The 26526-nt window shown below is 44.2% G+C and overlaps 1 protein-coding gene across 2 annotated transcripts in view; it reads right to left on the reverse strand.

The window, feature by feature from the left end:
* SMYD3 (SET and MYND domain containing 3) overlaps positions 1 to 25853 on the reverse strand; it is a 780787-nt gene extending 754934 nt beyond the window's left edge. Inside the window, exon 1 of one of the 2 annotated variants that reach the window (XM_002717632.6) lies at positions 25560 to 25849. In XM_002717632.6, coding sequence (XP_002717678.3) covers positions 25560 to 25723 — 164 coding nt within the window. In that variant the 5' untranslated portion in view covers positions 25724 to 25849. Of the gene's footprint in view, positions 1 to 25559 lie in introns of both variants that reach the window. The other variant, XM_089311674.1, reaches the window with a different exon arrangement.
* Between the last annotated feature and the right edge of the window lie 673 nt (positions 25854 to 26526).

Consider the following 26526-nt stretch of genomic DNA (forward strand, 5'->3'; position numbering starts at 1 on the left):
AGTTACAGAGAGAGATGAGAGGCAGAGAGAGAGAGAGAGAGAGAGAGAGAGATGTCTTCCATCTGCTGGTGCACTCCCCAATTGGCTGCAATGGCTGGAGCTGTGCCGATCCGAAGGCAGGAGCCAGGAGCTTCTTCCAGGTCTTCCACGTGGGTGCAGGGGCCCAAGGACTTGGGCTGTCTTTTACTGTTTTCCCAGGTACAGCAGAGAGCTGGATAGGAAGTAGAGCAGCCGAGCCTGGAACCGGCATTCATATAGGATACCAGTACTGCAGGCGGTGGCCCTAATTCATTAGTTCTTAATGTTGAGTACATGGTAGAAGTACTTGGGGAGCTTTAAAAAACACCAATGCATGAGTCTTATGCCCAGAGATTCTGATTTAATTTGTTTAGAGTGTGACTTCATTGGAAAATTAAAGAGACTTCGCAGGTTATTATAATATACAGTTTGGATTGACAAGTACTATCTTCATTTTTCATCTTGTTGACTCCTTTCTTGCATGTTTATATCCAGGTGTTAATGTGAAATTGCCACAACTGGATTTAGTCAAATTACTTATGATAGCTATAAATAATTCTGCATGTTGAATTTTAAACTGGACGTTTCTGTTAACCTATTCTGTTCATATTTAATCAATTGCCATGTGTAGGAAAAGCATGAATTAGATTGAATTTTTAATTTGGTTGTGATGTTTCTTACAAACGAATTTATTGAGTACTTAGATATTTAACTCTTGTTAACATTTTTCAAGGACTGTATTTACTTTTTTTTTTTTTTTTTTTTTTTTGACAGGCAGAGTGGACAGTGAGAGAGAGAGACAGAGAGACAGAGAGAAAGGTCTTCCTTTGCCGTTGGTTCACCCTCCAATGGCCGCTGCGACTGGCGCACTGCGGCCGGCGCACCGCGTTGATCCAAGGGCAGGAGCCAGGAGCCAGGTGCTTTTCCTGGTCTCCCATGGGGTGCAGGGCCCAAGCACTTGGGCCATCCTCCACTGCACTCCCGGGCCACAGCAGAGGGCTGGCCTGGAAGAGGGGCAACCGGGACAGAATCCGGCGCCCCGACCGGGACTAGAACCCGGTGTGCCGGCGCCGCAAGGCGGAGGATTAGCCTAGTGAGCCGCGGCGCCGGCCTGTATTTACCTCTTGTTACGAATCAGATGCTAATTAGAGGATTTATGTTGTAGAAGTGATTAAGAAAAAGAATGGTTGAGTATTTATGTAACAATTTCTTTGGGCAGTTTGATTTTTGATTTTTGGATTTTATAATTTTGTGTGCTCAGGTAGTGAAAATTGAAGCATGTTGATAAAAAACTTTCTTAAAGTCTGTGAATTGTTAGTTTTCACTCCTTGAACAGATTTACTTGTGCAATTTTAAAATAGTATGTCTGGTACCATCCTTAAGAGTCCTATATCTTGGGAAAGACTCTATGGTGTAGCAGATAAAGCCACTGCCTGCAGTGCCAACATCTCATGTGAGCATCAGTTCGAGTCCCAGCTGCTCCACTTCTGATCCCGCTCCTTGCTATGGCCCTGGGAAAGCAGCAGAAAATGGCCGAAGACCTTGCACCTTTGTGAGAGACTGGAAGAAACTCCTGGCTCCTGGCTTTGGATTGCTCCAGCTCCAGCCCTTGCAGCCATTTGGGGAGTGAACCAGCAGATGGAAGACCTCTCCCTCTCCCTCTCCCTCATCCCTCTCCCTCATCCCTTTCCCTCTCCCTCTCCCTCTCCGCCTTTCAAATAAATAAATAAATAAATCTTAAAAAAAGAGCCCTGTATTTTTAAAGCTTCACAGGGTATGTTGACACATAGGAGAATTGAGAACTTCTGGAAAAGGAAATAAACAAACACAAACATGTTAATAAGTCAAATAAGTGATGCAGAGAGTAACTATGGGGAATAACTAATTGGAAATGTATATAGGTTGTATAGTAGACAACTTTGACCATAGAGAAGTGTTGTTTGTATAGAAGGGTATAGATTATAGGTTGGGATGGATTCTGGAATAGAAAAAGCTAAAGACTTTAAACTTTATTTTGTTGGTATTAAGGAGTTCACAAATATTTTTGATTAGCAGTATGAAATGTACAAACTTACAGAAGAATAGTGCAGAAGTATTGATTTTGGTGAATTTTGTGAGAAGAGAGAGATCAAAAGACTGGAGATGAGAATTCAAGCAAAGAAAAAATTTGCTTTACTCTGGGTATAAGCTAACAGAAGGGCTGGAAACAAACAAGTCCTTTAGAGACAAGAACTGACCCAATTTGTTGGCCAGTTTAAGGGCAGGGAAATTTGAGCTAGAATTGCTGGGGTAGTGGTTGATAATTCTGCTGCTTGAAGTCATTCAAGTGGGTAAGATCTCCAGGTTTTAAGTTAGGCAGCAAAAGATGACACTGTTGAGGGCCATGCTTAAGAGAAATCACTTTTAGGATTGGAAGACAGTAGAAGGCCTTTAAATTAATGGTTCTGCTCCTCCCCCCTTTTTGGTCTAATTTTTAGTGTCTAGATGAGTGGGGTAAGTGATTTCACCTCACTGGGTCTGAGGGGGTTTGAAATGAAGAGGTTGAGTGATTTCTGATATCCGTTAAATAAAACTTTATACAAATACTGAAATCATTTCTATATTTACTGCCTCTTCTTCCTCCTTTTTTTTGTAACAGCTTTACTGAAATGTAATAATTCTCCATAGCATTCACCCACTTGAAGTGACATAAAGTAGCATTAATTTTACTATTTTTTCTGTTTTTACATATATAACTATCATTAAGCACATTCAAATATTAAACTAAATATTGAACTACAGTATGATCCAGCATTCCCACCACTGAGTATATACCCAAGAGAAATAGGGAAGACATCTGTATGCCTATGTATAGTCACGAAATGGAAAAAAAAACCAAATGTCTATTAGCTGATGAATGCATAAGGAAAATGTGTATACACACACATACATACACACACAATAGAATATTATTTAGCCATAAAAAGGCTTGAATCTTGTTATTTGCAACAACATGGTTAGAACCAGAGGTCCTTATGTCAAGTGAAATAAACCAAGCACAGAAATACAAGTGTCATGCCATAGCGGGTTAAGCTGCTGCCTGTATTGCTGGCATCCCATATTTACACTGGTTCAAGTCCTTGCTACTCCACTTCTGATCCAGCTCCGTGCTAATGGCCTGGAAAAAGCAGTAGAAGATGGCCGAAGTACTTGGCCCCCTGCTACCTAGGTAGGAGACCTGGATGCAGTTCCTGGCACATGGCTCCAGCCTGGCCCAGACCTGGCTGTTTGAGCCATTTGGGGAGTGAATCAGTGGATGAAAGAGCTCCATCTTTCTGTTTCTCCCTCTCTATCTGTAACTCTTAAAAAATCTTAAAAAAAAAAAAAAAAAGATAAATACCACATGATCTCACTCTTGTGGAATCTAAAAGGGTTGATCTCATGACAGTTGAGAGTATGATCTCAGTTACTAGATGCTAAAGAGAATACAGGAGATGATGTGGGGTAGACTATGTAATGGGTACTAAGTTACAGTTAAGAGTAAGAAATTTTGGTCTTCAGTTGTACAGTAGGTGACTCTAGATAATAATATGCTATATGTTTTTTTCTAAAATACAAACCCAACAACTAGATGAATGGATTTTGAATGTTTTTCACCATATAGAACCAATAAATGTTTGAGGAAATAGATGTGTTTACCATGACAGGACATTATACAATGTGTAGAAGTTTTGAAACTTCACATGATACTCCATCAATCTGTACAGTTTCTATGTTGTCAGTTAAAAATTAAAAAGATTGGGGTTGATGTTTGTCATAGTGGTTAAGATGCCATTTGGAACGTCCACATCCCATTGGGAGTGCTTGAGTTCAGAGTCATGGCTGTGCTTTAGATTCCAGCTTCCTGCTAATGTACACACTGAGTGGTGGCAGGTAATTGCTCAAGTAGTTGGGCCCCTGCCACACATGTGGGAAACCTGGATTGAATTCCAGGCTCCTGGGTTTGACTTGGCCTTGTACTCACTTTTGCTGACATCTGGGGAGTAAACCAGTGGATAGAAAATCTCCATTTGTCTGTCCCTCTCTCTGCTTTTCAAATATGTTTCAGTTAAAATTTAAAATTTTAATATTTAAAAAATATTTAAAACATTTAATTAATGAAAAATCTAAGAAAAAAGTATGTATTTTTTTTTTGACAGGCAGAGTTAGTGTGAGAGAGACAAAGGTCTTCCTTCCGTTGGTTCACCCCCAAAATGGCCACCATGGCCGGCACGCTGCACCAATACGAAGCCAGGAGCCAGGTGCCCCCCAATTGCCCCTGCCCCCCCACTCTAATATGGGATGCAGACATCACAAGCAGCCACTTAACCCTCTGCAACACAATGTCTGCCCATAAGGCAGCTTATTTTATTTAAATTTTTTATTTATATAAATGTAACAAATTTCAATTATACATACAATTTTAAGTACATAATGACACTTCCCTTCCCATCCTCCCTTCCTCACTCATTCCTACCTTTCCTCCTGGTTCCTTTATTTTTCTTTGAACTTTTTCGATAAAATACTTTTTTAAAAAAGATTTCCTTATTTATTTGAAAGATTCACACAGAGAGAGAAGGAGAGGCAGAGAAAGAGAGAGGTCTTCCATCCGCTGGTTCACTCCCCAGTTGGCTGCAACAGCCAGAGCTGCGCCGATCCAAAGCCAGTAGCCTCTTCTGGGTCTCCCATGCAAGTGCAGGGGCTCAAGGACTTGGGCCATCTTGTACTGCTTTCCCAGGAGATAGCAGAGACCTGGATCAGAAGTGGAGCAGCTGAGACACAGACCGGTGCCCATGTGGGATGCTGACACTACAGGCAAAATCACCAGCCCCAATAATATACCTTTTTTCCCTTGAGAACAAGTTTTACCATTAATCGAAGAAGCACCTAAATAAACAGGCAATGGAGCTGGGCACTTAAGCTTATCTAAAATTTATGTGACATAAGCATATCTTTCATTTAATACACTAATACACTAATACAAAGTACATCTTTGAGAACAAGTTTTACTATTAACTCTCATATAAAACTCTTTGAGGACAGAGATCTTGCATGAGATGTTAGTGCACAATGATGCCTGTTCTTAATTTAACAATTAACACTCTTATGTATGACATCAGTGATCACCCAAGGCTGTTGACATGAGAAGCCTAGACTTTGGAAGCCTTTTGAATCCACAAACTCTGTCAGTATTTAGACAAGGCCATAAGCAAAGTGGAAGTTCTCTCCTCCCTTCAGAGAAAAGTACATCCTTCTTTGATGACCATTTGTTTCCACTGGGGTTTCACCAACAGAGGTCTTTCATGTAGGACACTTTTTGCTACAGGGTCTTGGCTTTGCATACCTAAAATGCTCTTCTGGGCTTTTCAGCCAGAGCAGAATACCTTAAGGGCTGATTCTGAGGCCAGAGTGCTACTTTAATTGATTGCCTTTCTATGAGTCTGCTATATGGACTGCTTCCCATGTTGGAAGTTCATACCTTTTTAAAAATTCTATTATTATTACCAAAAGATTAATCCTATTTGTGTGATCACATAAGGTATTTTTTACACCTGTCACATGCCTTTTCAGGAACTGAGCAGAACTATAACTATGTTGCTGGCAAAGTAAACATTCAAATTCCAAGATTAGGATGAGATATAAAAGAGAAAGTCATTCCACACAGTCATTTTTATTTTTTTCATCCTGACAAATAATTATTGTAACAAAAACTAGGAGGAAAATAATTTGCATAATATCTTTCAGAGTAATAAATCTTATTGTAAGAACAACAGCATAATTCTTGCCCAGATAATATCAAATTCAAATGTGACTAGCAGCTTCAAACATGGGATTTAACTCTTATTCCTAACACCGCATTCATTATTAATAGAGTACCACTGCAATATAAATTTGACCTGTGCTCTTTCATTTTGGTGACTCTTATGTGGATACTTGTGACAAAACTTGACTCATAAGAGACCCCCCCCCTTGTCAGTTGAATCCAAAATGAGAGTTACAGTGTCAGAGACTGAGAAGAGTTTGGAAAGGAAGTTCACAAAGAGAACCACTGAGGAATATGAAGTCTTGTTTTGCTTTAAGATTTATTTATTTATCTGAAAGACAGTTACAGAGAGAGGTAGAAACAGGGAGAGAGGTAGAAACAGGGAAAGAGAGAGAGAGTGCGAATGAGAGAGAGAGCAGTCTTCTATCCACTGGTTGACTCCCAAAATGGTCACACAACAGCTGAAGCTGAACTGTTCTTAAGCCAAGAGCCAGAAACTTCTTCTGGGTCCCCAACACGGGTGCAGGGGCCCAAGGACTTGGGCCATCCTCTGCTGCTTTCCCAGGTGCATTAGCAGGGAGCTGGATCAGAAGTGGAGCAGAGGCCAGCACTGTGGTGTAGCAGGTAAAGCCACCACCTGTAGCACTGGCATCCCATATGGGCTGGCGCCAGTTCGAGTCTCAGCTGCTCCACTTCTGATCCAGCTCTCTGCTATGGCCTGGGAAAGCAGAAGATGGCCCAAGTTCTTGAGCTCCTGCACCCGCATTGGAGACCCGGAAGAAGCTCTTGGCTCCTGGCTTCAGATCGGCGCAGCTCTGGCCATTGCAGCCAATTGGGGAGCAAACCAGCAGATGGAAGACCTTTCTCTCTCTCTCTGCCTCTACTTGTCTCTCTGTGTAACTCTTTCAAATAAATAAATAAAATCTTTAAAAAAAAAAATGAAGCAGCCAGGACTCGAACCAGCACCCACATGGGATGTCAGTGCTGCAGACTGAGGCTTTAACCCACTGTGTCACAGCACCAGCCCCTGGTTATGAAGTGTTTATTATATGAAAAACCCAGCAATTTTTCTAAAAACTATGTTCTTTTCACCATCGTCCACCAGAGGGAGCACTACATCTGAGTAAGATCTCATGGAGAACTGAGGGCTGGATATGGATTAGCATCTAAAACTTGATCTGCAAAAATGTTAGATGCTGTACTTAGAGAATTAAATGATAAATCAAATCATAAAATACTCAAAAGAATATCAACTATTTATCAAATAACTGGACTTCTAAGAACCTTAAAAGTAATTAACAGAAATCAGTTCACCTCAGTTTAAATACATATAAGCTATACAGATATCTTGAAATCATACACAGAAAATGTATATTGTGACTCAGTAAGTCTGTGATGCAGCATAAACTTTTACAACGCTAACAAGCCCCAGTTGCTACTCATGCCACTGACTCAGACCACATAGTTGGGACTAACAAGAACTGAATTACAATACATACTGAATATCTAACCTACACATTTAATTCTTTTATAAAGTTAAGTAATTAGTAGGTAAGAAGTGAGACACTAAATTTGGAATGCAAACATTTGGGCATATGCTCCTGGAACTTGCTATCCTGACTGTTTTGAGTTGCCTTTACCAATACAAGCACTCTGAAGAGCTTAGTCTTCCTATGCTCAAAAACCTGTACAGGCCTCTGCTGTGGTAACTAACCTGCAGAGGACTAACCTCCTCAGGACCCTCCCTCACCACCTCTCAGTGTTTCTAGATCTATAAACACATTCAAGTACAATAAGTCACACAGACAAAATTATGAATCAGGGCCAGTTTTGTGGCACAGTGGGTAAGTTGCTGCTTGCAACTCTAGCATCAGAGTGCCAGTTTAAGTCCTTGGCTACTTCACTTCCAATCCAGCTTCCCACTAATGTGCCTGGGAAGCAGCAGATGACAGCCCAAGCACTAGAGTCCCTGCCAACCACAGGGGAGACCTGGAGAGATTTCCTGGCTCCTTGCTTCAGCCTGGCCCAGTGCAGGCTGTTGAGGGTATTTGGGGAGTGAACCAGATCGATCTTTCTCTCTTCTCTCCATATTCCCCTCACTCTATCTTTCAAATACAGAAATAAATCTTTTAAAAATAAAAGTACATGACACACCAAAAAAAAAAAACTATAGGATTTTGCCAATTTATCTCTAAAACTAAGGGAACACTTATGGGAATGGATCCTAAGAGTGTTGGATTAAGGTGTAAGATAATACTACATCAAGTTCAACTTACTGAAATGGTCTCACTAATAGGCTGCCTCAAGCTATTAGCAATGGCTCTAACAGTTTGCTTGGTTGGTTAACTGAAAGTTGAATCCAAAGCTGACAGACAAAAAAGGAACTTGAAATGTAGAACTTCTTTGGCATACTGAGGAAGAAGATATCTACAAGCTTAGTGAAGGGCAGCTGTTTGGCACAGCATTTAAGATACTGCTTGGGATGCCAACATCCCACAACAGAGTACCCAGGCTCAAGTCCCAGCTCAAGCTTTTGATTTCCAATTCCTGCTAAAATACAAACTGGCAGGCAGCAGGTGATGACTCAAGTACTTGGGTTCCTTACCACTCAAATGGACATGGATTGAGTTCCTGTCTCCTGGCTTTGGCCTAGTCCAGTTCTGGCTGTTAGAGGCACCTGTGAGTGAACCAGTGGATGATCTCTCCTGTACCACCGCACCTCTTAATGTTTCCTCCTTCCCTCCTCCCATCCCCCTACCACCTCGGTCTTTAATATAATTTTTTTTAAAGATTTTTAAATAAAAAAATCAGAGAGGAGGAGAGACACAGAAACAGGTCTTCTATCCACTGGTTCACTTCCCAAAAGGCTGCAAAAGCTGGGACTAGGCCAAGCCAAAGTCAGGAGTCTGAAACTCCACCTTCTGCTGCTTTCCCAAGTGCATTAGCAGGGAGCTGAGTTAGAAGTGGAGTAGCTGGGAATGGAACTGGTGCTCTAGTACAGTATGCTGGCATTGTAAAGACAGCTTAACATGATGTACTACAAAGCCAGCCCCTTATATAAGTAAAAATTTTAAAGCTTTGGAAGGGGGGCAATGCTGCTTCATAGTAGGTTAAGCCTCCATCTGTGGTGCCAGCATCCCATATGAGTGCCAGTTCCTGTCCTGGTGGCTCCACTTTGATCCAGCTCCCTGTTGATGGCCTGGGAAAGCACTGTAAGATGGCCCAAGTACTTGGGCCCCTGCACCCACGTGGGGGCCCCAGAGGAAGCTCCTGACTCCTAGCTTCAGATCAGCTCAGCTCCTGCCATTGTGGCCATTTGAGGAATGAACCAGCCGATGGAAGACCTCTCTCTCTGTCTCTCCCTCTATCTGTAACACTGCCTCTCAAATAAATAAATAAATCTTAAAAAAAAAAAAAAAAGGTTATGAGGGATCACAATACTGGAATGGATTTAATATGTAAGACCTGGTTACTTCCACTTAACCATGTCCCTGGGATGATCCAGAAAACATCCTATTTACCCAGCTGTAAGAACTACATCTATAGAGGAGCCTTGGTCTCCTTTAAGAGCCCTCTTAAAGGGTGGCTATTCTGTATAGTCCAGGAATTAAAGTGGAAAGGCCTGCCACAGGAAGTAGTGGGGAATGATGGGGTCCCATGGTGGCAAGGATCAGGTAGCATCACTTAATAACCAAAGGCAAGGTGGACTGGATACTATAATGGCAGTCAAAATAGTAATCAAAAGGGTCTGAGCTACAGATATCTTTGATCACAGCCGGCCTCTAGAACTGAAATAGACAGGGAATCTGCAAATGTCTTACTTCTAGAACTGAAATAGACAGGTAATCTGCTACTGTCTTACTTGAATACTATTATTAAAAATTCCCTAGATCCGACAAACAGGAGTATGACTCAAATCATAAAAATAAAGTCTGTGATTCCTCTAAAAATCTCCAAACTTGAGCCACTTCACAACCCAAAGCCTCTTCGATGAGGGGAAAGTCATGTTCCCTTGAGAAAAATTTCTACTACCCAAACACTCCTATGTATATGTAAATATTTCTTCATAGGCTTCCTAAAAGAGATCTACAGTTGTTTACAAGCATGGCTAGTTCTAGGGAAGAGGATCCCAGATTTACAGGAGTTAACCAAACACTGACTTTGAACCAAAGGTAACTCCTGAAGACCATTCTGGTCCACCTCTCTGTAACAGATGCTTATGAAAGTCAGAAAATAACTGTGCCCTGGGTTCAGATTTATATTCTATAAGGGCCCTCCAAAAAGTTCATGGAAAATGAAATTAATATATTCTTACTCTGATGCAAAAAAAAAAGTGACAAAAAATGTATTTTTTTAAAGATTGATTTTATTTATTTGAAAGACAGAGTTACAGAGAGAGAAAGACACAGATAAGTTTCCATCTGCTGGTTCACTCCCCAAATGGCCACGACAGCCGGGGCTGGGCCAATCTGAAGCCAGGAGCCAGGAGCTTCTTCCTGGTCTCCCAAGCGGGTGCAGGGGCCCGAGGACTTGGGCCATCCTCCACTGCTTTCCCAGGCAGCATTAGCAGGGATCTGGATCAGAAGTGGAGCAGCTGGGACAAGAACCAGCACCCATATAGGATGCTGGCACTGCAGGCCAGGACTTTAACCACTGAGCCACAGCACCGGTCTCACAAATTTATCTTTCAACTCCACTTTTCTGCAAACCTCAGAAGTACCCTCATATAATCAAACCCGACATGCTCATCAATCAGCATTAAGAATTATCAATGTTGGGGCCAGTGCTGTGGCAAGGCAGATGAAGTGCTGCCTGCAGCACTGACATCTCACATGGGTTTTAGTCCAATTCCACTTCTGATCCAGCTACCTGCTGATGTGCCTGGGAAAGCAGTGGACAATGGCCCAAGTGCTTGGGAAGCACCTGTGTGGAAGACCCATAAGAAGCCCCTAGCTTCAGATCTGCCCAGCTCCGGCCACTGTGGCCATTTGGGGAGTGAACCAGTAGATGGAAGACTTCTTTCGCTCTCTACCTCTGCCTCTCCCTCTCTGTAACTCTGCCTTTTCAATAAATAAATAAATCTTTAAAAAAATTATCAATGTATGGGCAAGCCTATACAGCATATATCTCTGCTAATATCTCCTAACTACATTATTTTAAAGCAAATTCCAAAGTACTATCACTTTACCCATGATGTATCTCATAAAGATAAAAACTTTCCATTGTTTTTATTTGTAACTTCTCATTTTGAAATAATTCAGACCAACAAAACAGTTGCAAAAAAAATACATATATGAAGAATTCCCACTCGCCTTTGGGAAAAATTCTCCAAATGTTAACATCTAACTTAACCAAAGAACAATTATGAAAGTCAAAAAGTGGGCCGGCGCCGCAGCTCACTAGGCTAATCCTCCGCCTTGCGGCGCCGGCACACCGGGTTCTAGTCCCGGTTGGGGCGCCGGATTCTGTCCCGGTTGCCCCTCTTCCAGGCCAGCTCTCTGCTGTGGCCAGGGAGTGCAGTGGAGGATGGCCCAGGTGCTTGGGCCCTGCACCCATGGGAGACCAGGATAAGTACCTGGCTCCTGCCATCGGATCGGCGCGGTGCGCTGGTTGCAGCGCGCCAGCCGCGGCGGCCATTGGAGGGTGAACCAACGGCAAAAAGGAAGACCTTTCTCTCTGTCTCTCTCTCTCACTGTCCACTCCTGCCTGTCAAAAAAAAAAAAAAAAAAAAAAAAAAAAAAAAAAAAAGAAAGAAAGAAAGTCAAAAAGTTACCTTTGAGGACATTTGGCACAGCAGTTAAGCCACCACCTTTGATGCCCAAATTTAATCAAGAGTGCGCCTGTTCGGGACCAGCTGTTCCACTTCTGATCCAGCTCTCTGCTATGGCCTGGGAAAGAAGTAGAAGATGGCCCAAGTCCTTGGGCCCCTGTACCCACGTGGGAGACCCGGAGGAGGCTCCTGGCTCCTGGCTTTGGATCGGCACAGCTTTGGCCAATCTTTGTAGCCATATGGGGAGTGAACCAGCAGATGGAAGACCCCTCTCTCCCTTCCTCCCTTTCTCTCTCTGCCTCTCCTCTGTGTAATTCTTTCAAATAAATAAATCTTTAAAAAAAAGAAAATAGAAATGATATATACTCCCTAACATGATAAAATATATGTACCCTGGTCCTAAAACTAGCATCTTACTAAGGAAATCACATAGGCCAGGCACACAAGAATGTCCACTATATTCACTGTCATTGAACTCTGCCTGGAGGCATTGCTCAATCTAAGCCAAGAAACACACCATTAAAACTGAAAAGGAAGAAATAAAACCACATATTTGTGACATAACAGCATTCCTAGCAATTAAATATTCTAATGGCACCAAAGACTAGACTGAATGACCAATAGAATGGAGCAGAAAAATTCAGAATGACCCATGTAGTACATGATGAAGAATATGATTACTGGAGTGAATCACTAGGGAAAAGAATAGTCTTTTTAATAAATGGGGATGGGATGACAGGATAACCATTTGAAAACGAAATCAATTCACTCCTTAGGTCACATGTAAGAATGAACTCTGAGGGGCTGGCACTGTGGCATAGAGGTTAAACCGCCGCCTGCAGTGCCGGCATCCCACATGGGCGCTGGTTCAACTCCCGGCTGCTCCACTTCTGATCCAGCTCTCTGCTGTGACCTGGGAAAGCAGTGGAGGATGGCCCAAGTGTTTGGGCACCTGCATCCACGTGGGAGAGCTGGAAGAAGCGCCTGGCTCCTGCTTTCGGATCAGGGCAGCTCCAGTGGTTGCGGCCACCTGGGGAGTGAACCAGTGTATGGAAGACCTCTCTCTCTTTCTCTGCCTGTGCCTCTCTGTAACTCTGCCTTTCAAATAAATAAATAAATCCTTTAAAAAAAAAAATGAACTCTGAATGAACCAGAAATCCAAACACAGATTTAAAGTACAAAAGTTCAGCCAGCGCCGCAGCTCACCAGGTTAATCCTCCATCTGTGGCGCCAGCACACCGGGTTCTAGTCCAGGTCGGGGCACCGGATTCTGTCCTGGTTGCCCCTCTTCCTGTCCAGCACTCTGCTGTGGCCAGGGAGTGCAGTGGAGGATGGCCCAAGTGCTTGGGCCATGCACCCCATGGGAGACCAGGAGAAGCACCTGGCTCCTGCCTTCGGATCAGCGCGGTGCGCCGGCCACAGCGCGCTGGCCACAGCGGCCATTGAGCGGTGAACCAACGGCAAAGGAAGACCTTTCTCTCTGTCTCTCTCTCTTACTGTCCACTCTGCCTGTCAAAAAATAAATAAAGTTAAGAAGTTCTAGAAGAAAACATGTGAATTCCTCCATCATGAACAAAGTCAAAAAAGAAATGACAGACAACCTGAGAGAAAATATCTGTATTATTTAGCAAACCTAAAGGGTTAATACCTCTAAAATATAAAAGAAAAAAGTTTAAAACTTAGGGGGAAAGATCAAAAATCTTAAGAAAAATCAGAAAAGATATATGTAAAAAAATTCACCAAAAAATACAGCTGTTAAATATATGAAAAATTTTTATGTTCAGTCATACTCCAATTTAAATGCACATTAAAGCTATATTGATATTCTATCTTCCACCTACCAAAATAACAAAAAATTCAAAAGCCTTAAAATATACGCAGGCTATAAAGCTACAAATAACAAGGACTCCGATTCACTAGTAGTGGGAATGCAAAATTGTACAATTCCACTTTGAACTAGAAATCCCACTTCTAGGCATCTACCCTGAAGATACACCTGCAACAATATCAAAATACATAAGGGAAGATTATTCATGACACAAATGCAAAGTACCAGAAATTACCTAACTTCCCAAGCACAGGATATGAGAAGCTGCAGTATATACAGAAAATGAAGTTGTGTTATGGAGTTACAAAGAATAACAAGATCTCAAGATAGATATTCGGTGCAGTGGTTAAGACACTATTTGGGGAATTGTGGCTGTGTCGTGCACATAAGCCCTGTACGGCCAGGGAGGCACCAGCTGCCCCGTAGGGAGGAGGTGAGGCCCCTTTGCACCTGTGTCCAGCAGAATCAGAGTGAGACCAAGAGACAATCCTTCCCCAACACCTGGATAATCAAGAGTTTTGGCCAGACCTCAGAGTACACACAGAGAGGAGCCAGAATACAAGCACTGACTATGGTGCTGAAACAGATTAATAAGGAACTTAGTGATTTGCCCATGACCCTTCAGCTCGATGTTCTGCAGGTCCAGTTGGGGATGCTATGTTTCACTGGCAAGCCACAATTATGGGACCTAATGACAGCCCCTATCAAGGTGGTGTATTCTTTTTGAAAATTCATTTCCCTACAGATTAGCCCTTCAAACCACCTAAGGTTGCATTTACACAAGAATTTATCATCCAAATATTAACAGTAATGGCAGAATTTGTCTCAATATTTTAAGAGCACAGTGGTCTCCTGCCTTAATTATTTCTAAAGTTATTTTATCCATTTGTTCACTGCTATGTGATCCAAACCCAGATGATCCCCTAGTGCCAGAGATTAAATGGATCTATAAAACAGAGCTAAGATGCTACCTTAAAATCATAATAACCTGCATTACAGCTGGATTAAACTTTAAATAACTGTTCTTTTTTTTATTTACTGATCCGGCTGCTCCCCTATCAGATCTCATCATTTTTAATTTTATTTTTTGTCTACCTCCCTCCATTCACATGCTCATCTGAGAAGATTTAAGTGCTTTTTGGACAATGACTACTTTTAGAAACTGTACAGCAGTTACAAGAAAACAGTTGCCAAAGATTCAGAATTTTTTTTAAAAAAATGGAGCATGTGGGGAGGCACTGTGCTTACTTGGCTAATCCTCCACCTGCGGCGCCAGCATCCTGGGTTGTTTGTTTGTTTGTTTTTTGACAGGCAGAGTGGACAGTGAGAGAGAGAGACAGAGAGAAAGGTCTTCCTTTTTGCCGTTGGTTCACCCTCCAATGGCCACCGCGGCCGGCGCGCTGCGGCCGGCGCACCGCGCCGATCCGATGGCAGGAGCCAGGTGCTTTTCCTGGTCTCCCATGGGGTGCAGGGCCCAAGCACTTGGGCCATCCTCCACTGCACTCCCTGGCCACAGCAGAGAGCTGGCCTGGAAGAGGGGCAACCGGGACAGAATCCGGCGCCCCAACCGGGACTAGAAGCCGGTGTGCCGGCGCCGCTAGGTGGAGGATTAGCCTAGTGAGCCGCGGCGCTGGCCAGCATCCTGGGTTTTAGTCCCAGTTGGAGTGCCGGGTACTAGTCCCAGTTGCTCCTCTTCCAGTCCAGCTCTCTGCTGTGGCCCAAGAGGGCAGAGGAGGATGGCCCAAGTGCTTGAGTCCCTGCACCCACATGGGAGACCGGGAGGAAGTACCCAGCTCCTGGCTTCAGATTGGTGCAGCACCGGCCGTGAGCCAATGGAAGGAAGACCTTTCTCTCTGTCTCTCTCTCACTGTCTATAACTCTCTCTCTGTCTCTCTTACTCTAACTCTGCCTGGCAAAAAATTTTTTAAAAAAATTTTAAAATGGAGCATGTGCATTATATGGCCAATGTCTTCATTCTAACTTGTTTATGAAACTAAAACCATTCCTCACTGCTCTAACACACTGAAGAAATCATCTGAGAGGGAGGAAGATGGATGCTCAATTGTCACATCAAATGAAGCAGCAGTATTCTAGCAACATCCATTCTTGTTTAAACCTTCCACTGTTAGAGATTTGAGGCTACATGATATACTTTATGCTCATAACTGATGTGGCTGGAGAACTGGTATTGAATTTATCGCATCAGCAGAACAGAAAATGTAATGTATTTCATGCATGTTGATAAAGGAATGACCTGCTCTTGTGCTAGAGAATGGAAACTGGAAGTCAAACACCCTTTGTATTCCAAAATAGGGTCTCAAACATTTTGTAATTGTCATTTAAATGGTAGGGAGGCTTGGAGCTATTAGTTAATCCATCTTCCCATACACTGTTTAATATAGCATTGAATAAATGATGTAAGTTGTCGATGGATGAGTAATTCACTAATAGCTTGCTAGTAATTACTTTATTCTTCTTCAGTAAAGTTGCATGCCCCACCCCCACTGCAAAAAAAGACACTCTTTGAGATGCCTTCATTCTATATCAGAGTACCCAAGTTTGAGTCCCGGCTTGGTTTCCAATTCTAGTTTCCAGTTAACATGCACACTGGGAGGCAGCAAATAATAGTTTAAGTACTTGGGTCCCTGACAGCCATGTAGGAGACCCAGAGTGCCGACATACACTTGTGAATCAGGAAAAGGCAAGAAAGACCATGATGAGACATTTGTAAATGGAAGTGTTGATGTGAATGCATTATTGCTAAAATGGATACATGTATACATATTTGGATATTCACTGTGTACACAAACCATCATGCTTCCTAACTTTGCTGGAAAGGGCAAAAAGCAAAAACATTCAAGCAGCAGTGACCCTACCTAGCCCTAATGTAGGTCTCTAAACTATTCCTCATGAAAAGAAACCAGGAATCCTTGGTATCCAAAACAAACTCCAGGGCTGGAACATGAAAGTACAGGATGAGCCCGGAACACTGCTACGCCAGAAAGCGCAGATGTGCTTAAAAACAAAAAACAGGTTGGAACCTATCACAAGGACATGAGAATCATCTTTGAGGGTTTCCTCCTGGCAAAATCTAACACAATGTGAGTACCAAATAAGGTATGTCATTAACGATAAACCATAAAAAGTAGAAATTGGTGAGTTCATACTGATAATAAAAACATAAATAATGAGGACTAAAGAGTCTTGCTTATAGTGAAATGCTGGGCTGAATGCTAAATGGGAAGTGTGGGACCAGATATGTAGTTGGAAATATGCATTTTGCAATTCAACCAACAATTCAATCAAGAAACATTCATCATGGATGCTAAATTTAAGGGGAAATTTCAACAGGCAGGGTATTTGCATGGTCTTCTAGAGTCTCCCCATAGATTTTTGGGTTGCATGGAGGAGAAACAGTGTAGTGTACAGTGAAGAAAACAGAAACAACTGGACTGGGTGATCAAAAGTAACACAAAATTAACAACAGCAATGAGGGCAGCTGGAAACCATGAGCCACTCAATGTGCTACACTGAGGATACACTACCCATGTAGCTCCTTGCTGAGAATATATAACCTTGAACATGAAGAAATACTAGGCAAAACCAATATGAAGAATGGCCAGTTTGAAAAAAAGGAGGCAACTATACCCTTCAAAAATGTCATGGTGTTCCAGATTAAAAGAGGGTACAATATTAGGACAATTAAATGTAACACTTGGGACTGGTGCTGTGCCTAGTGGGTAAAGTCACTATCTGCAGTGCTGGTATCCCATATGGGTGCCTATTGTGAGTCCCGGCTGCTCCACTTCCAATCTAGCTCACTGCTATGGCCTGGGAAAGCAGCAGAGGATGGCCCAAGTGCTTGGGCCCCTGCACCCATGTGGGAGACTCTGGAAGAAGCTCCTGGCTCCTGGCTTTGGATTAGCACAGCTCCGGCCATCACGGCCATCTGGGGAGTGAGCCAGTGGATGGAAAATCTCTCTCTCTGCCTCTGCCTCTCTGTAACTCTGCCTTTCAAATAAATAAATCTTCTAAAAATATGTAACACTTAATCCTAGACAGGATCATGTATTGGAAAGGGGAATAATATGCTATAAAATGTTATCAGATCACTTGAAAAAATTGGAATAAAGTATTATAGCAATAACAAATTTACTAAAGTTGATATGTCTGATAATAACCCTATTTAGATATAGACACTGAACTATCTAAAAGTAAAGGGCATAAGATACAGGGAAGGGACATCTTCAGAAAAAGTGTGTGTGTATGCATGTGTATGTATGTGTATACAGAAGGGGTACCAGGTTAGGAGAAAGAAGAATGCACAAAAATGAAGCAAAACACTAATAGTGTAATCTGGGTAAAGGGTATGCAGATTTTTTTTCTGGTACTATTCTTTTTTTTTTTTTTTTTTTTTTTTTTTTGACAGGCAGAGTGGACAGTGAGAGAGAGAGACAGAGAGAAAGGTCTTCCTTTGCCGTTGGTTCACCCTCCAATGGCTGCCGCGGCCGGCGCACTGCGCTGATCCGATGGCAGGAGCCAGGAGCCAGGTGCTTTTCCTGGTCTCCCATGGGGTGCAGGGCCCAAGCACCTGGGCCATCCTCCACTGCACTCCCTGGCCACAGCAGAGGGCTAGCCTGGAAGAGGGGCAACCGGGACAGAATCCGGCGCCCCGACCGGGACTAGAACCCGGTGTGCCGGCGCCGCTAGGCGGAGGATTAGCCTAGTGAGCCACAGCGCCGGCCTCTGGTACTATTCTTATTCTTGCTACTTTTCTGTAACTTTGAAATTATTTCCAAATAAAAGCTTTAAATATCTAAAAACTGCAGTGGGAAGATGCTGGATTATCTCTCCCTGGAGATAGGTGAAGAAACATGTAGCTATTTCAAATGTCAAAATGCTGATTAAGTGTAAATGTTCAAAATTATCTTAAAAAATAACTCCAGAAGGCCCACACTGTGGCACAGCAATAAAGCCACTGCCTGTGACACCTGGCATTCCAAAGGGGCACAGGTCTGTGTCCCAGCAGCTCCATATTAAATTCAAAGAAAGGTTGCTCTAAGTGACCTAACTCAATAGAAGTTTGATTCCTGTGACTTCTGATACATACAGACTTCTGATGCTCTCCTCCATGGGTTGATTCATGCTTCTTACTTTTCCTTCTCAACACACAGCCTCCACAGTTGTCAAAGCAAGAGAAGAGACAGCAGGAGGATGGCACAGTGTATTTTATCACAGATCCAGAAATGGTTTATATAACCATGTTTCAATCCAGCTGCAAAGGAACTGGAAAACAGTTACCTTGTGTGCCCAGAATGAGAAAAATGAATAAAGTTTATTAACAGATAGTGGAGTCTTGCAAAAAATCCAAGTAAAAGTTGAATAAGCAGGTCTAAGCAAAAGCAAGGACAGAATTAGGAAGTCCTTCAGCGGGAATTTTACCTTTTTCAGTCCAAATTCTGAAACCAAGGGCCAGATGCACTGGCTCACCGTGCATCAGGAGACTCACTCTTGACAGAATCAGCTAGCAATTCCAAAAAAGAGAAGAAAAGTTGACAAACATTTCAAAATCACCTGTATCCTAAGCACACACCCTTTTTTATACAAGTTCAAATGAAGCCAGCCAGCGCCGCGGCTCACTAGGCTAATCCTCCGCCTTGCGGCGCCGGCACACCGGGTTCTAGTCCCGGTCGGGGCACCGGATTCTGTCCCAGTTGCCAATCTTCCAGGCCAGCTCTCTGCTGTGGCCCGGGAGTGCAGTGGAGGATGGCCCAAGTGCTTGGGCCCTGCACCCCATGGGAGACCAGGAGAAGCACCTGGCTCCTGGCTTCGGATCAGCTCGGTGCGCCGGCTGCATCGCGCGGGCCGCAGCGGCCATTGGAGGGTGAACCAACGGCAAAGGAAGACCTTTCTCTCTGTCTCTCTCTCTCACTGTCCACTCTGCCTGTCAAAAAATAAAATAAATAAATAAAAATTAAAAAAAAATAAAAAACAAGTTCAAATGAAGCCATTAAAGACTTTGTCAAATTTTATTTAAATCTCTAATTACAAAAAAGGACACAAGCTTTCCTGTGGGGAAAATACAAAATATATAAAGGACGAAGTGATATATTCCCCAACCTCCAAAAACCTTTCTCCAGAAGTAATTTTATTAGAATTTGGTGAGCTCTTATAGACCTTTTCTATAAATACAAATAAATACCCACATATACAAAGATTTTGTTTATAATCATTTATTTATTATTTATTTAAAAGGCAGAGAGCAAGAGAAGCATATAGAGCAAAGTTTTCCATCTAACTAGTACACTCCCAAATGCCTGCAATAGCCCGAGCTGGGCCAGGCTAAAGCCAGGAGCCTGGAATTCAATCTGGGTCTCCCATATAAATGGAAGGAACCCAATTACTTGAGCCATCGCTGTTAACTCCCTAGGTCTCCATTAACAAGAAGGTGAAAATAGAAGCAGATCAGGGGCTGGAACCCAAACACTCCCACATGGGATGCTGGACCAAACACCTACCCAAAAGATTTTATTTAAAATATATACATTGTTCTACAACTTTATTCACCAATAATGTATCATCTACATCTGTACAAACAGCTACACTGTATTCTCTAATACGGACATACCACAATTTACCCAGATCCCTATTCATTAAAATTCTCTCTCCTTTTTTCTTTATTATCAAAAATCTGTGCGAAATATCACTGAATATTCCTTGGTATCTGAATTTCTGTCAGAGTCCTATAAGTAGGGTCAAGATAAAAGAATCTCACACAAGCCTTCCACTGCCATGATATACAGAGAAATTGGTGCCTCTGGGCAGAATCAGTCACAGGATTCTTTGCCTAGTGAGATTCTACAGATGTCTCAGGGCTCATACTCCTCCTTGGGTCTCCATTTTCTACAAAATAGACCAACTTATGCAACTCTATGACTTCCCCAGGGAAGATGATCCCAGCAATCTACTTAAGTATCTCTCCCCAAAATGCCCTAGTTGAGGGGGCATGGCTGGCACTGAGCTTTAGTAACACTTTTTTTTTTTTTTAAGATTTATTTATTTATTTGAAAGTAAGAGTTACACAGAGAGAAGGAGAGGGAGAGAGAGAGAGGTCTTCCATCCAATGGTTCACTCTCCAATTGGCCGCAACAGCTGGAGCTGTGTCAATCCGAAGCCAGGAGCTTCTTCTGGGTCTCCAGATACAGGGGCCCAAGGACTTGGGCCATCTTCTACTGCTTTCCCAGGCCATAGCAGAGAGCTGGATGGGAAGTGGAACAGCTGGGTCTCCAACCGGCACCCATATGGGATGCCAGCGCTTCAGGCCAGGGCATTAACCCACTGCACCACAGCGCTAGTCCCATAGGAGCACTTTTAATACCACTACTCCTAAGAGAGATCTGGTTAAAATCCCACCCATCCAAGAGACACTTCCTACCATCTTTCATGGGTCACCTCCACTCAAAACAAATCTGAGCTCAGGGATGTATCTTTTTTCCATAAGAAAATAAATCCACCTACTTTTCATCAAAAGAAAAACAAAACATAAAAGAATTTCCAGTTGTGATAGGTAGTACTAAAGGAACAATACAAATTTATACCACTATAAGTATATGAATGCTCTCCAGTCCATATTTATGCTCATAAGGAACACAATAGAGAAGCAGTACAGGTAGACCAGACAATTCCAAGGGCAAAGAAAAAAATGGATATACAAAGAGAACAGATCACTGTCATCTCCATGACAAAACAGATTCCTGGGGATGTGTCACCATTTGTGGAACTCAGGATCAGTTACCAGGCAGTAAGTACAAGAAGAAGCCACAGTGGCTATGTGTGGGCCAGTCCAAACTACTGTGTTCCATGTACCGTCCTCCATACCTTTCCCCTGGTTGCTCTATGAAACCCTGAATAAGCACCAGTCTGGAAAAGGAGGATAGCTCATTGCTATCCACAAAGTAGGTCATCCTGTCTGGTTAAGAATATGATCTGTTGTGGCATTCACATGGACCAAATGTTTTCAGGCTCAGGACTCAACCACATAGTCCCTTTCCCAAACCTCCTTACAGAAGAAAAGGATGTGGGTCGGGGGAGGAGGTGGAAACAAAAATTCTAACTCCCACTCAGAAGGAAAAATGGAAGTTGGATCCATGATTTATTTTCCCAACTCACTTTATTATCAGTTCTTCCACCTTATTTTATGTCAAGTCCTTCACCCTCAGGTAAACCCATTAGCTAATACTCAGGAATCTACAAATCCTAACTTTAAGCCATTTCTCAAGGTTTTACCCTGTGAGATGACTTTGCTAGTCCTTTGACCTTCAGGTTCTCTCAGAAACAATCTATAATACTGCAACTGTTCCCTAACACATGGTGCTAATATACTTCACAAAATCAGCTATAAACCCAAGTAATAGCCTTTTTTTTTTTTTTAAGACATATCTATTTGTTTGAAAGGCGGAGTTACAGAGAAGCAGAGGCAGAGACAGAGAGGTCTTCCATCTCTGGTTCACTCCCCAAATGGCCGCAACAGCCAGAGCTGGACCGATCCGGAGCCAGGAGCCTCTTCCAGGTCTCCCAAGTGGGTACAGCGGCCCAAGGACCACTGCTTTCCCAGGTCATAGCAGAGAGCTGGATTGAAAGTGGAGCAGCTGGTACTGCATGTGGCAGCCTCACCCACTATGCCACAGTGCCGGACCCAAAAGTAGTATCTTTCATACATTATTTGAACATGGACAAGTGCCTCCCAGTCTCCACATGGCTCTTTCTACTCAACCTTGGGTTAGGAAGCCAACGTGAGGATTCTGCCTTTGCTTAAATTAGTCATACTGCAATACCTAACATTCATGGTAATTCCCTTTAGAAAAGTCATGTAACACCTTAGCCTCTTGGTTTCCTGAACATTTCAACAATCTTTTATTACTCCCTATCTCAGCTACTTTTTTTTTTATTTTTTTATTTTTTTTATTTTATTATTTTTTTTTTGACAGGCAGAGTGGACAGTGAGAGAGAGAGACAGAGAGAAAGGTCTTCCTTTGCCGTTGGTTCACCCTCCAATGGCCGCCGCGGCCGGCGCGCTGTGGCCGGCGCACCGCGCTGATCCGATGGCAGGAGCCAGGAGCCAGGTGCTTATCCTGGTCTCCCATGGGGTGCAGGGCCCAAGCACTTGGGCCATCCTCCACTGCACTCCCGGGCCACAGCAGAGAGCTGGCCTGGAAGAGGGGCAACCGGGACAGAATCCGGCGCCCCAACCGGGACTAGAACCTGGTGTGCCGGCGCCGCTAGGCGGAGGATTAGCCTAGTGAGCCGCGGCGCCGGCCAATTTTTTTAAAGATTTATTTATTTATTTGAAAGGCAGAGTTACAGAGAAAGAGGTCTCCCATCCACTGGATCATTCCCCAAATGGCCACAATGGCCGGAGCTATGCCGATCTAAAGCCAGGAAACAGGAGATTCTTCTGGGTCTCCCACTTGGGTGCAGGGGCCCAAGGACTTGGGCCATCTTCTACTACTATCCCAGGCCATATCAGAGAGAGATGGAGGGGAAGTGGAGCAGCCAGGACTCAAACCAGGACCCATATGGGTTACTGGCACTGCAGATGGCAGCTTTACCCCCTGCACCACAGCCCTGGTCCCCTCAGCTACTTTCTACCATACCCTAAACCTAACTGGATCAATGTATACACTGTATCGAAGCAAACATGTCAAGTCAATCCATTCTCCAAGCACTCCACTATTTATCTGACCACATCAGGATCTTCATTCCATTGATTCAACAACATTTCACTGCCTGTCACCCTCCCTGTGACCTCATTCCTTAGCTTAGGAACAGTGGTCCATGATTACACCCTCCCTGCATCTAACTCCAACTTCATTTCCCTCTCTCTGTCCATCAAATTCACTTGGACATCCAAGATCAATTAAATTCTCAGTCAAGCAACTGGTCACTGGGAGAGAAAAAAGTACTATCCTGCTAACTATTCCCACCTTAAATAAATGATCATAAGTTTTAAATGAAGCCTCAGCATTCCTCCAACAATCCTAAACTTCACTAGGCAACTCTCTCTTCTCTCCTAGAAGAATGTTTTAAACTACTTTCTCTCTAAGACAGAGTCACTTTAGCAACCACTTTCTCAGTTATCCCCAAACCTTTCACTACTACTGTTGCCTTCTCTGATATCTCTTCCTACAGCTCTGGCTGTTGCAGCCATTTGGGAAGTGAACTAGTGGATGGAAAACCTCTCTCTGTGTCTCTCCCTCTCTCTGTAACTCCACTTCTCAGATAAATAAATAAATCTTTAAAAAAATAATATGGCACCAGCGCCGCGGCTCAATAGGCTAATCCTCCACCTTGCGGCGCCGGCACATCAGGTTCTAGTCCCGGTCGGGGCGCCGGATTCTGTCCCGGTTGCCCCTCTTCCAGGCCAGCTCTCTGCTGTGGCCCGGGAGTGCAGTGGAGGATGGCCCAAGTGCTTGGGCCCTGCACCCCATGGGAGACCAGGAGAAGCACCTGGCTCCTGCCTTCGGATCAGCGCAGTGCGCCGACCACTGCGCACCTGCCACGGCGGCCATTGGAGGGTGAACCAACGGCAAAGGAAGCCCTTTCTCTGTCTCTCTTTCTCGCGCTGTCCACTCTGCCTGTCAAAAAAAAAAATAATAATAATAATAATAAGGCAAATCAAGAAGCATCCTGCCCACAAAAACACTGTGTAGTTTATTTGGAAAATGGACAATTCCATGTGTTTTATGACTGAAGTGAAGCTCTGACAATAGTTACTAATTTGTCACCATTCACTCATTCCAAAACATTTCTATTCCAGGTACTAAATAAAGTGTTAGCCTGATTTTATTACCAAAGTGGCCCACATTCTATTCACCAATTAATATGATAGGACTTAAACAGCAAGTTCTCTATTTTGGACTACAGTAAAACTCAGCATATACTCCAAAGGATGTAACAGAATACACAGGCCAATTTCTCAATTTGCCTGAAGGATAATCAAAGATCTATGAAGTTAAACGACAGCCTTCAGCAAAGTCTTGAAAGGAATGAATTGTTCTTAATCACACAATGTGCTCCTTCCCAAATGGATTTTTGTCATCAACGCTTTTTCAGAAATCAGCAAATACAACTATTATTTGATAACCTTCAAATTCAAATTAAACAGATTCCTCAATTATGGATCACATAGGGACCTAGTGAGAGTAAAAGTCAAGCTACAGATCTGAGCTTTGCACGTACTTCCCTAACTCAATCCCAGCCTGACAGGTCTGGAAAAGCAATCATCCTACCCATCTCAAAACAGAGCTCTTCTCAGTTGCAGGCAGAAACTCAACAAAAACTCAATAGCATTGAACGCAATTCCTACCGCTGCATGTGTTACACACTCCCATAAACTGCTTTCCCATAGCGCTTTTCAATGGCACTGTGCTGCCAGGCTACCTAAACACTCACGTGAATTCTTGCACCTGGACAGGTGGTTCAGAGTTAGACTTTCCCGCACGGCAAGGATATGGCAAAGCACACTAAGGAACCCCAGTAACTTACAAACGCTCCCATAGCACAGTAACTGCATCTCTATTTCTGCCTTTCTGATACATTGTAATTATCCTTCCCACTTGATCTGCTGCTTAAAGATTCCAAACAACGTCCAGTCCATCTTCGTGTTCGCAGGCCACACAGAACCAATAACAGAAGTGCACCCTCCTCACCAGGATTCTTCAGCCTCCCTGCAAGCCCCATTCTTTCCCGGTGGGGACTCGGCTGTGAGCCTCATTGACACCCACCCCTGCACTAGTCAGTTCCACAGTTGTCCCAACGAAGCTTGTCACACATGATGTAGACTTTTTGTTCTCCAGCAAAATTATCCCCGTCCAGTCTGCCCCTAATTCCCAACGCAGCTCGGGGGACCGGTCGGCTCGCGGGTCCAGTTCCACCTTGCAGAGAGGTAGGGTTTGGGCCTCGACACACCCTCCACCCTCTCCGCGCCGGGCCTGTCAGGGCGACCCGCCCCCCGCAACACGCGCGTCCGGGGGAGTGCCGGACCAGGCATCTCGGCAGCACCGCCGGGCTCCCGCGCAGCCCCAACCAGGCAGAGGCCCCCCAGCACTCCGGACCCCACACACCGCCGGGGACTCAGGTGGGCGAGGGCGCAGTGTACGTACCCCAGCAGGCAGCGGTCACAGACGACGCCCCGACTCCCTTTGCACACCGTGTACGCCAAGGGATCCGAGCGGAACAGCAGCTCTCCGGGGCGCAGCGGGACCACGGCGCGCAACCCGTTTCCCCTGTGGGCGGTCGCGAACTTTTCTACCTTCAGCGGCTCCATCGTGCCGCGGATCCCGCACCTCAGCTGACGGCCGCGTACCGCAGCTGGCGTCTCGCGGGCTGCCAGGACTCGCGCGCCTGCGCCCTGCGCGCCCACGTACGCCCGAGGGGCGGGGCGGGCGCGGCGGGGCCTCTGAGCATGCCCAGACCGCGTCTCCAAGGGAGCCGGCGGCAGCGCGCGAGCTGCTCAGCGCTCCGACTGCTCTCCCGACGGCGGGTGCGCGAGGTGGCTCCGCCCAGAAAGGCGGCATTTTTTCTGCTCCGTTGATTATGGTCATTGTAAAACATAGGAAAAGTTGAAAAAGTAATGCTGTGAACACCTGTGTACGCTCAATCTGGATCAGCCTGTTCGCATGTTGCTGTCTCTGCTCGCTCTCGCGATCTGTACGTCAGTCTGTACAGTTGAACCATTCGAAAGGTGCGCTTTACCTCACATCAAACACCTTAACTGGCATTACCTCAGAATGAGAACACTGTTTTATAAAATACAAGATCACTATCACACCTAAGAAAATTATAGTAGCAAGCAGAACCGTATTCACTTGAAGAATGCCTTTTGCTGCCGGATTCTGTCCCGGTTGCCCCTCTTCCAGGCCAGCTCTCTGCTGTGGCCAGGGAGTGCAGTGGAGGATGGCCCAAGGGCTTGGGCCCTGCACCCCGCATGGGAGACCAGGAGAAGCACCTGGCTCCTGGCTTTGGATCAGCGCGGTGCACCGGCCGCGGCGGCCATTGGAGGGTGAACCAACGGCAAAGAAAGACCTTTCTCTCTGTCTCTCCCTCTCACTGTCCACTCCGCCTGTAAAA

The sequence above is a fragment of the Oryctolagus cuniculus genome, chromosome 13 (genome assembly GCF_051225735.1).
Source record: "Oryctolagus cuniculus isolate XC-2025 breed Fujian yellow rabbit chromosome 13, ASM5122573v1, whole genome shotgun sequence".
Lineage (NCBI taxonomy): Eukaryota > Metazoa > Chordata > Mammalia > Lagomorpha > Leporidae > Oryctolagus > Oryctolagus cuniculus.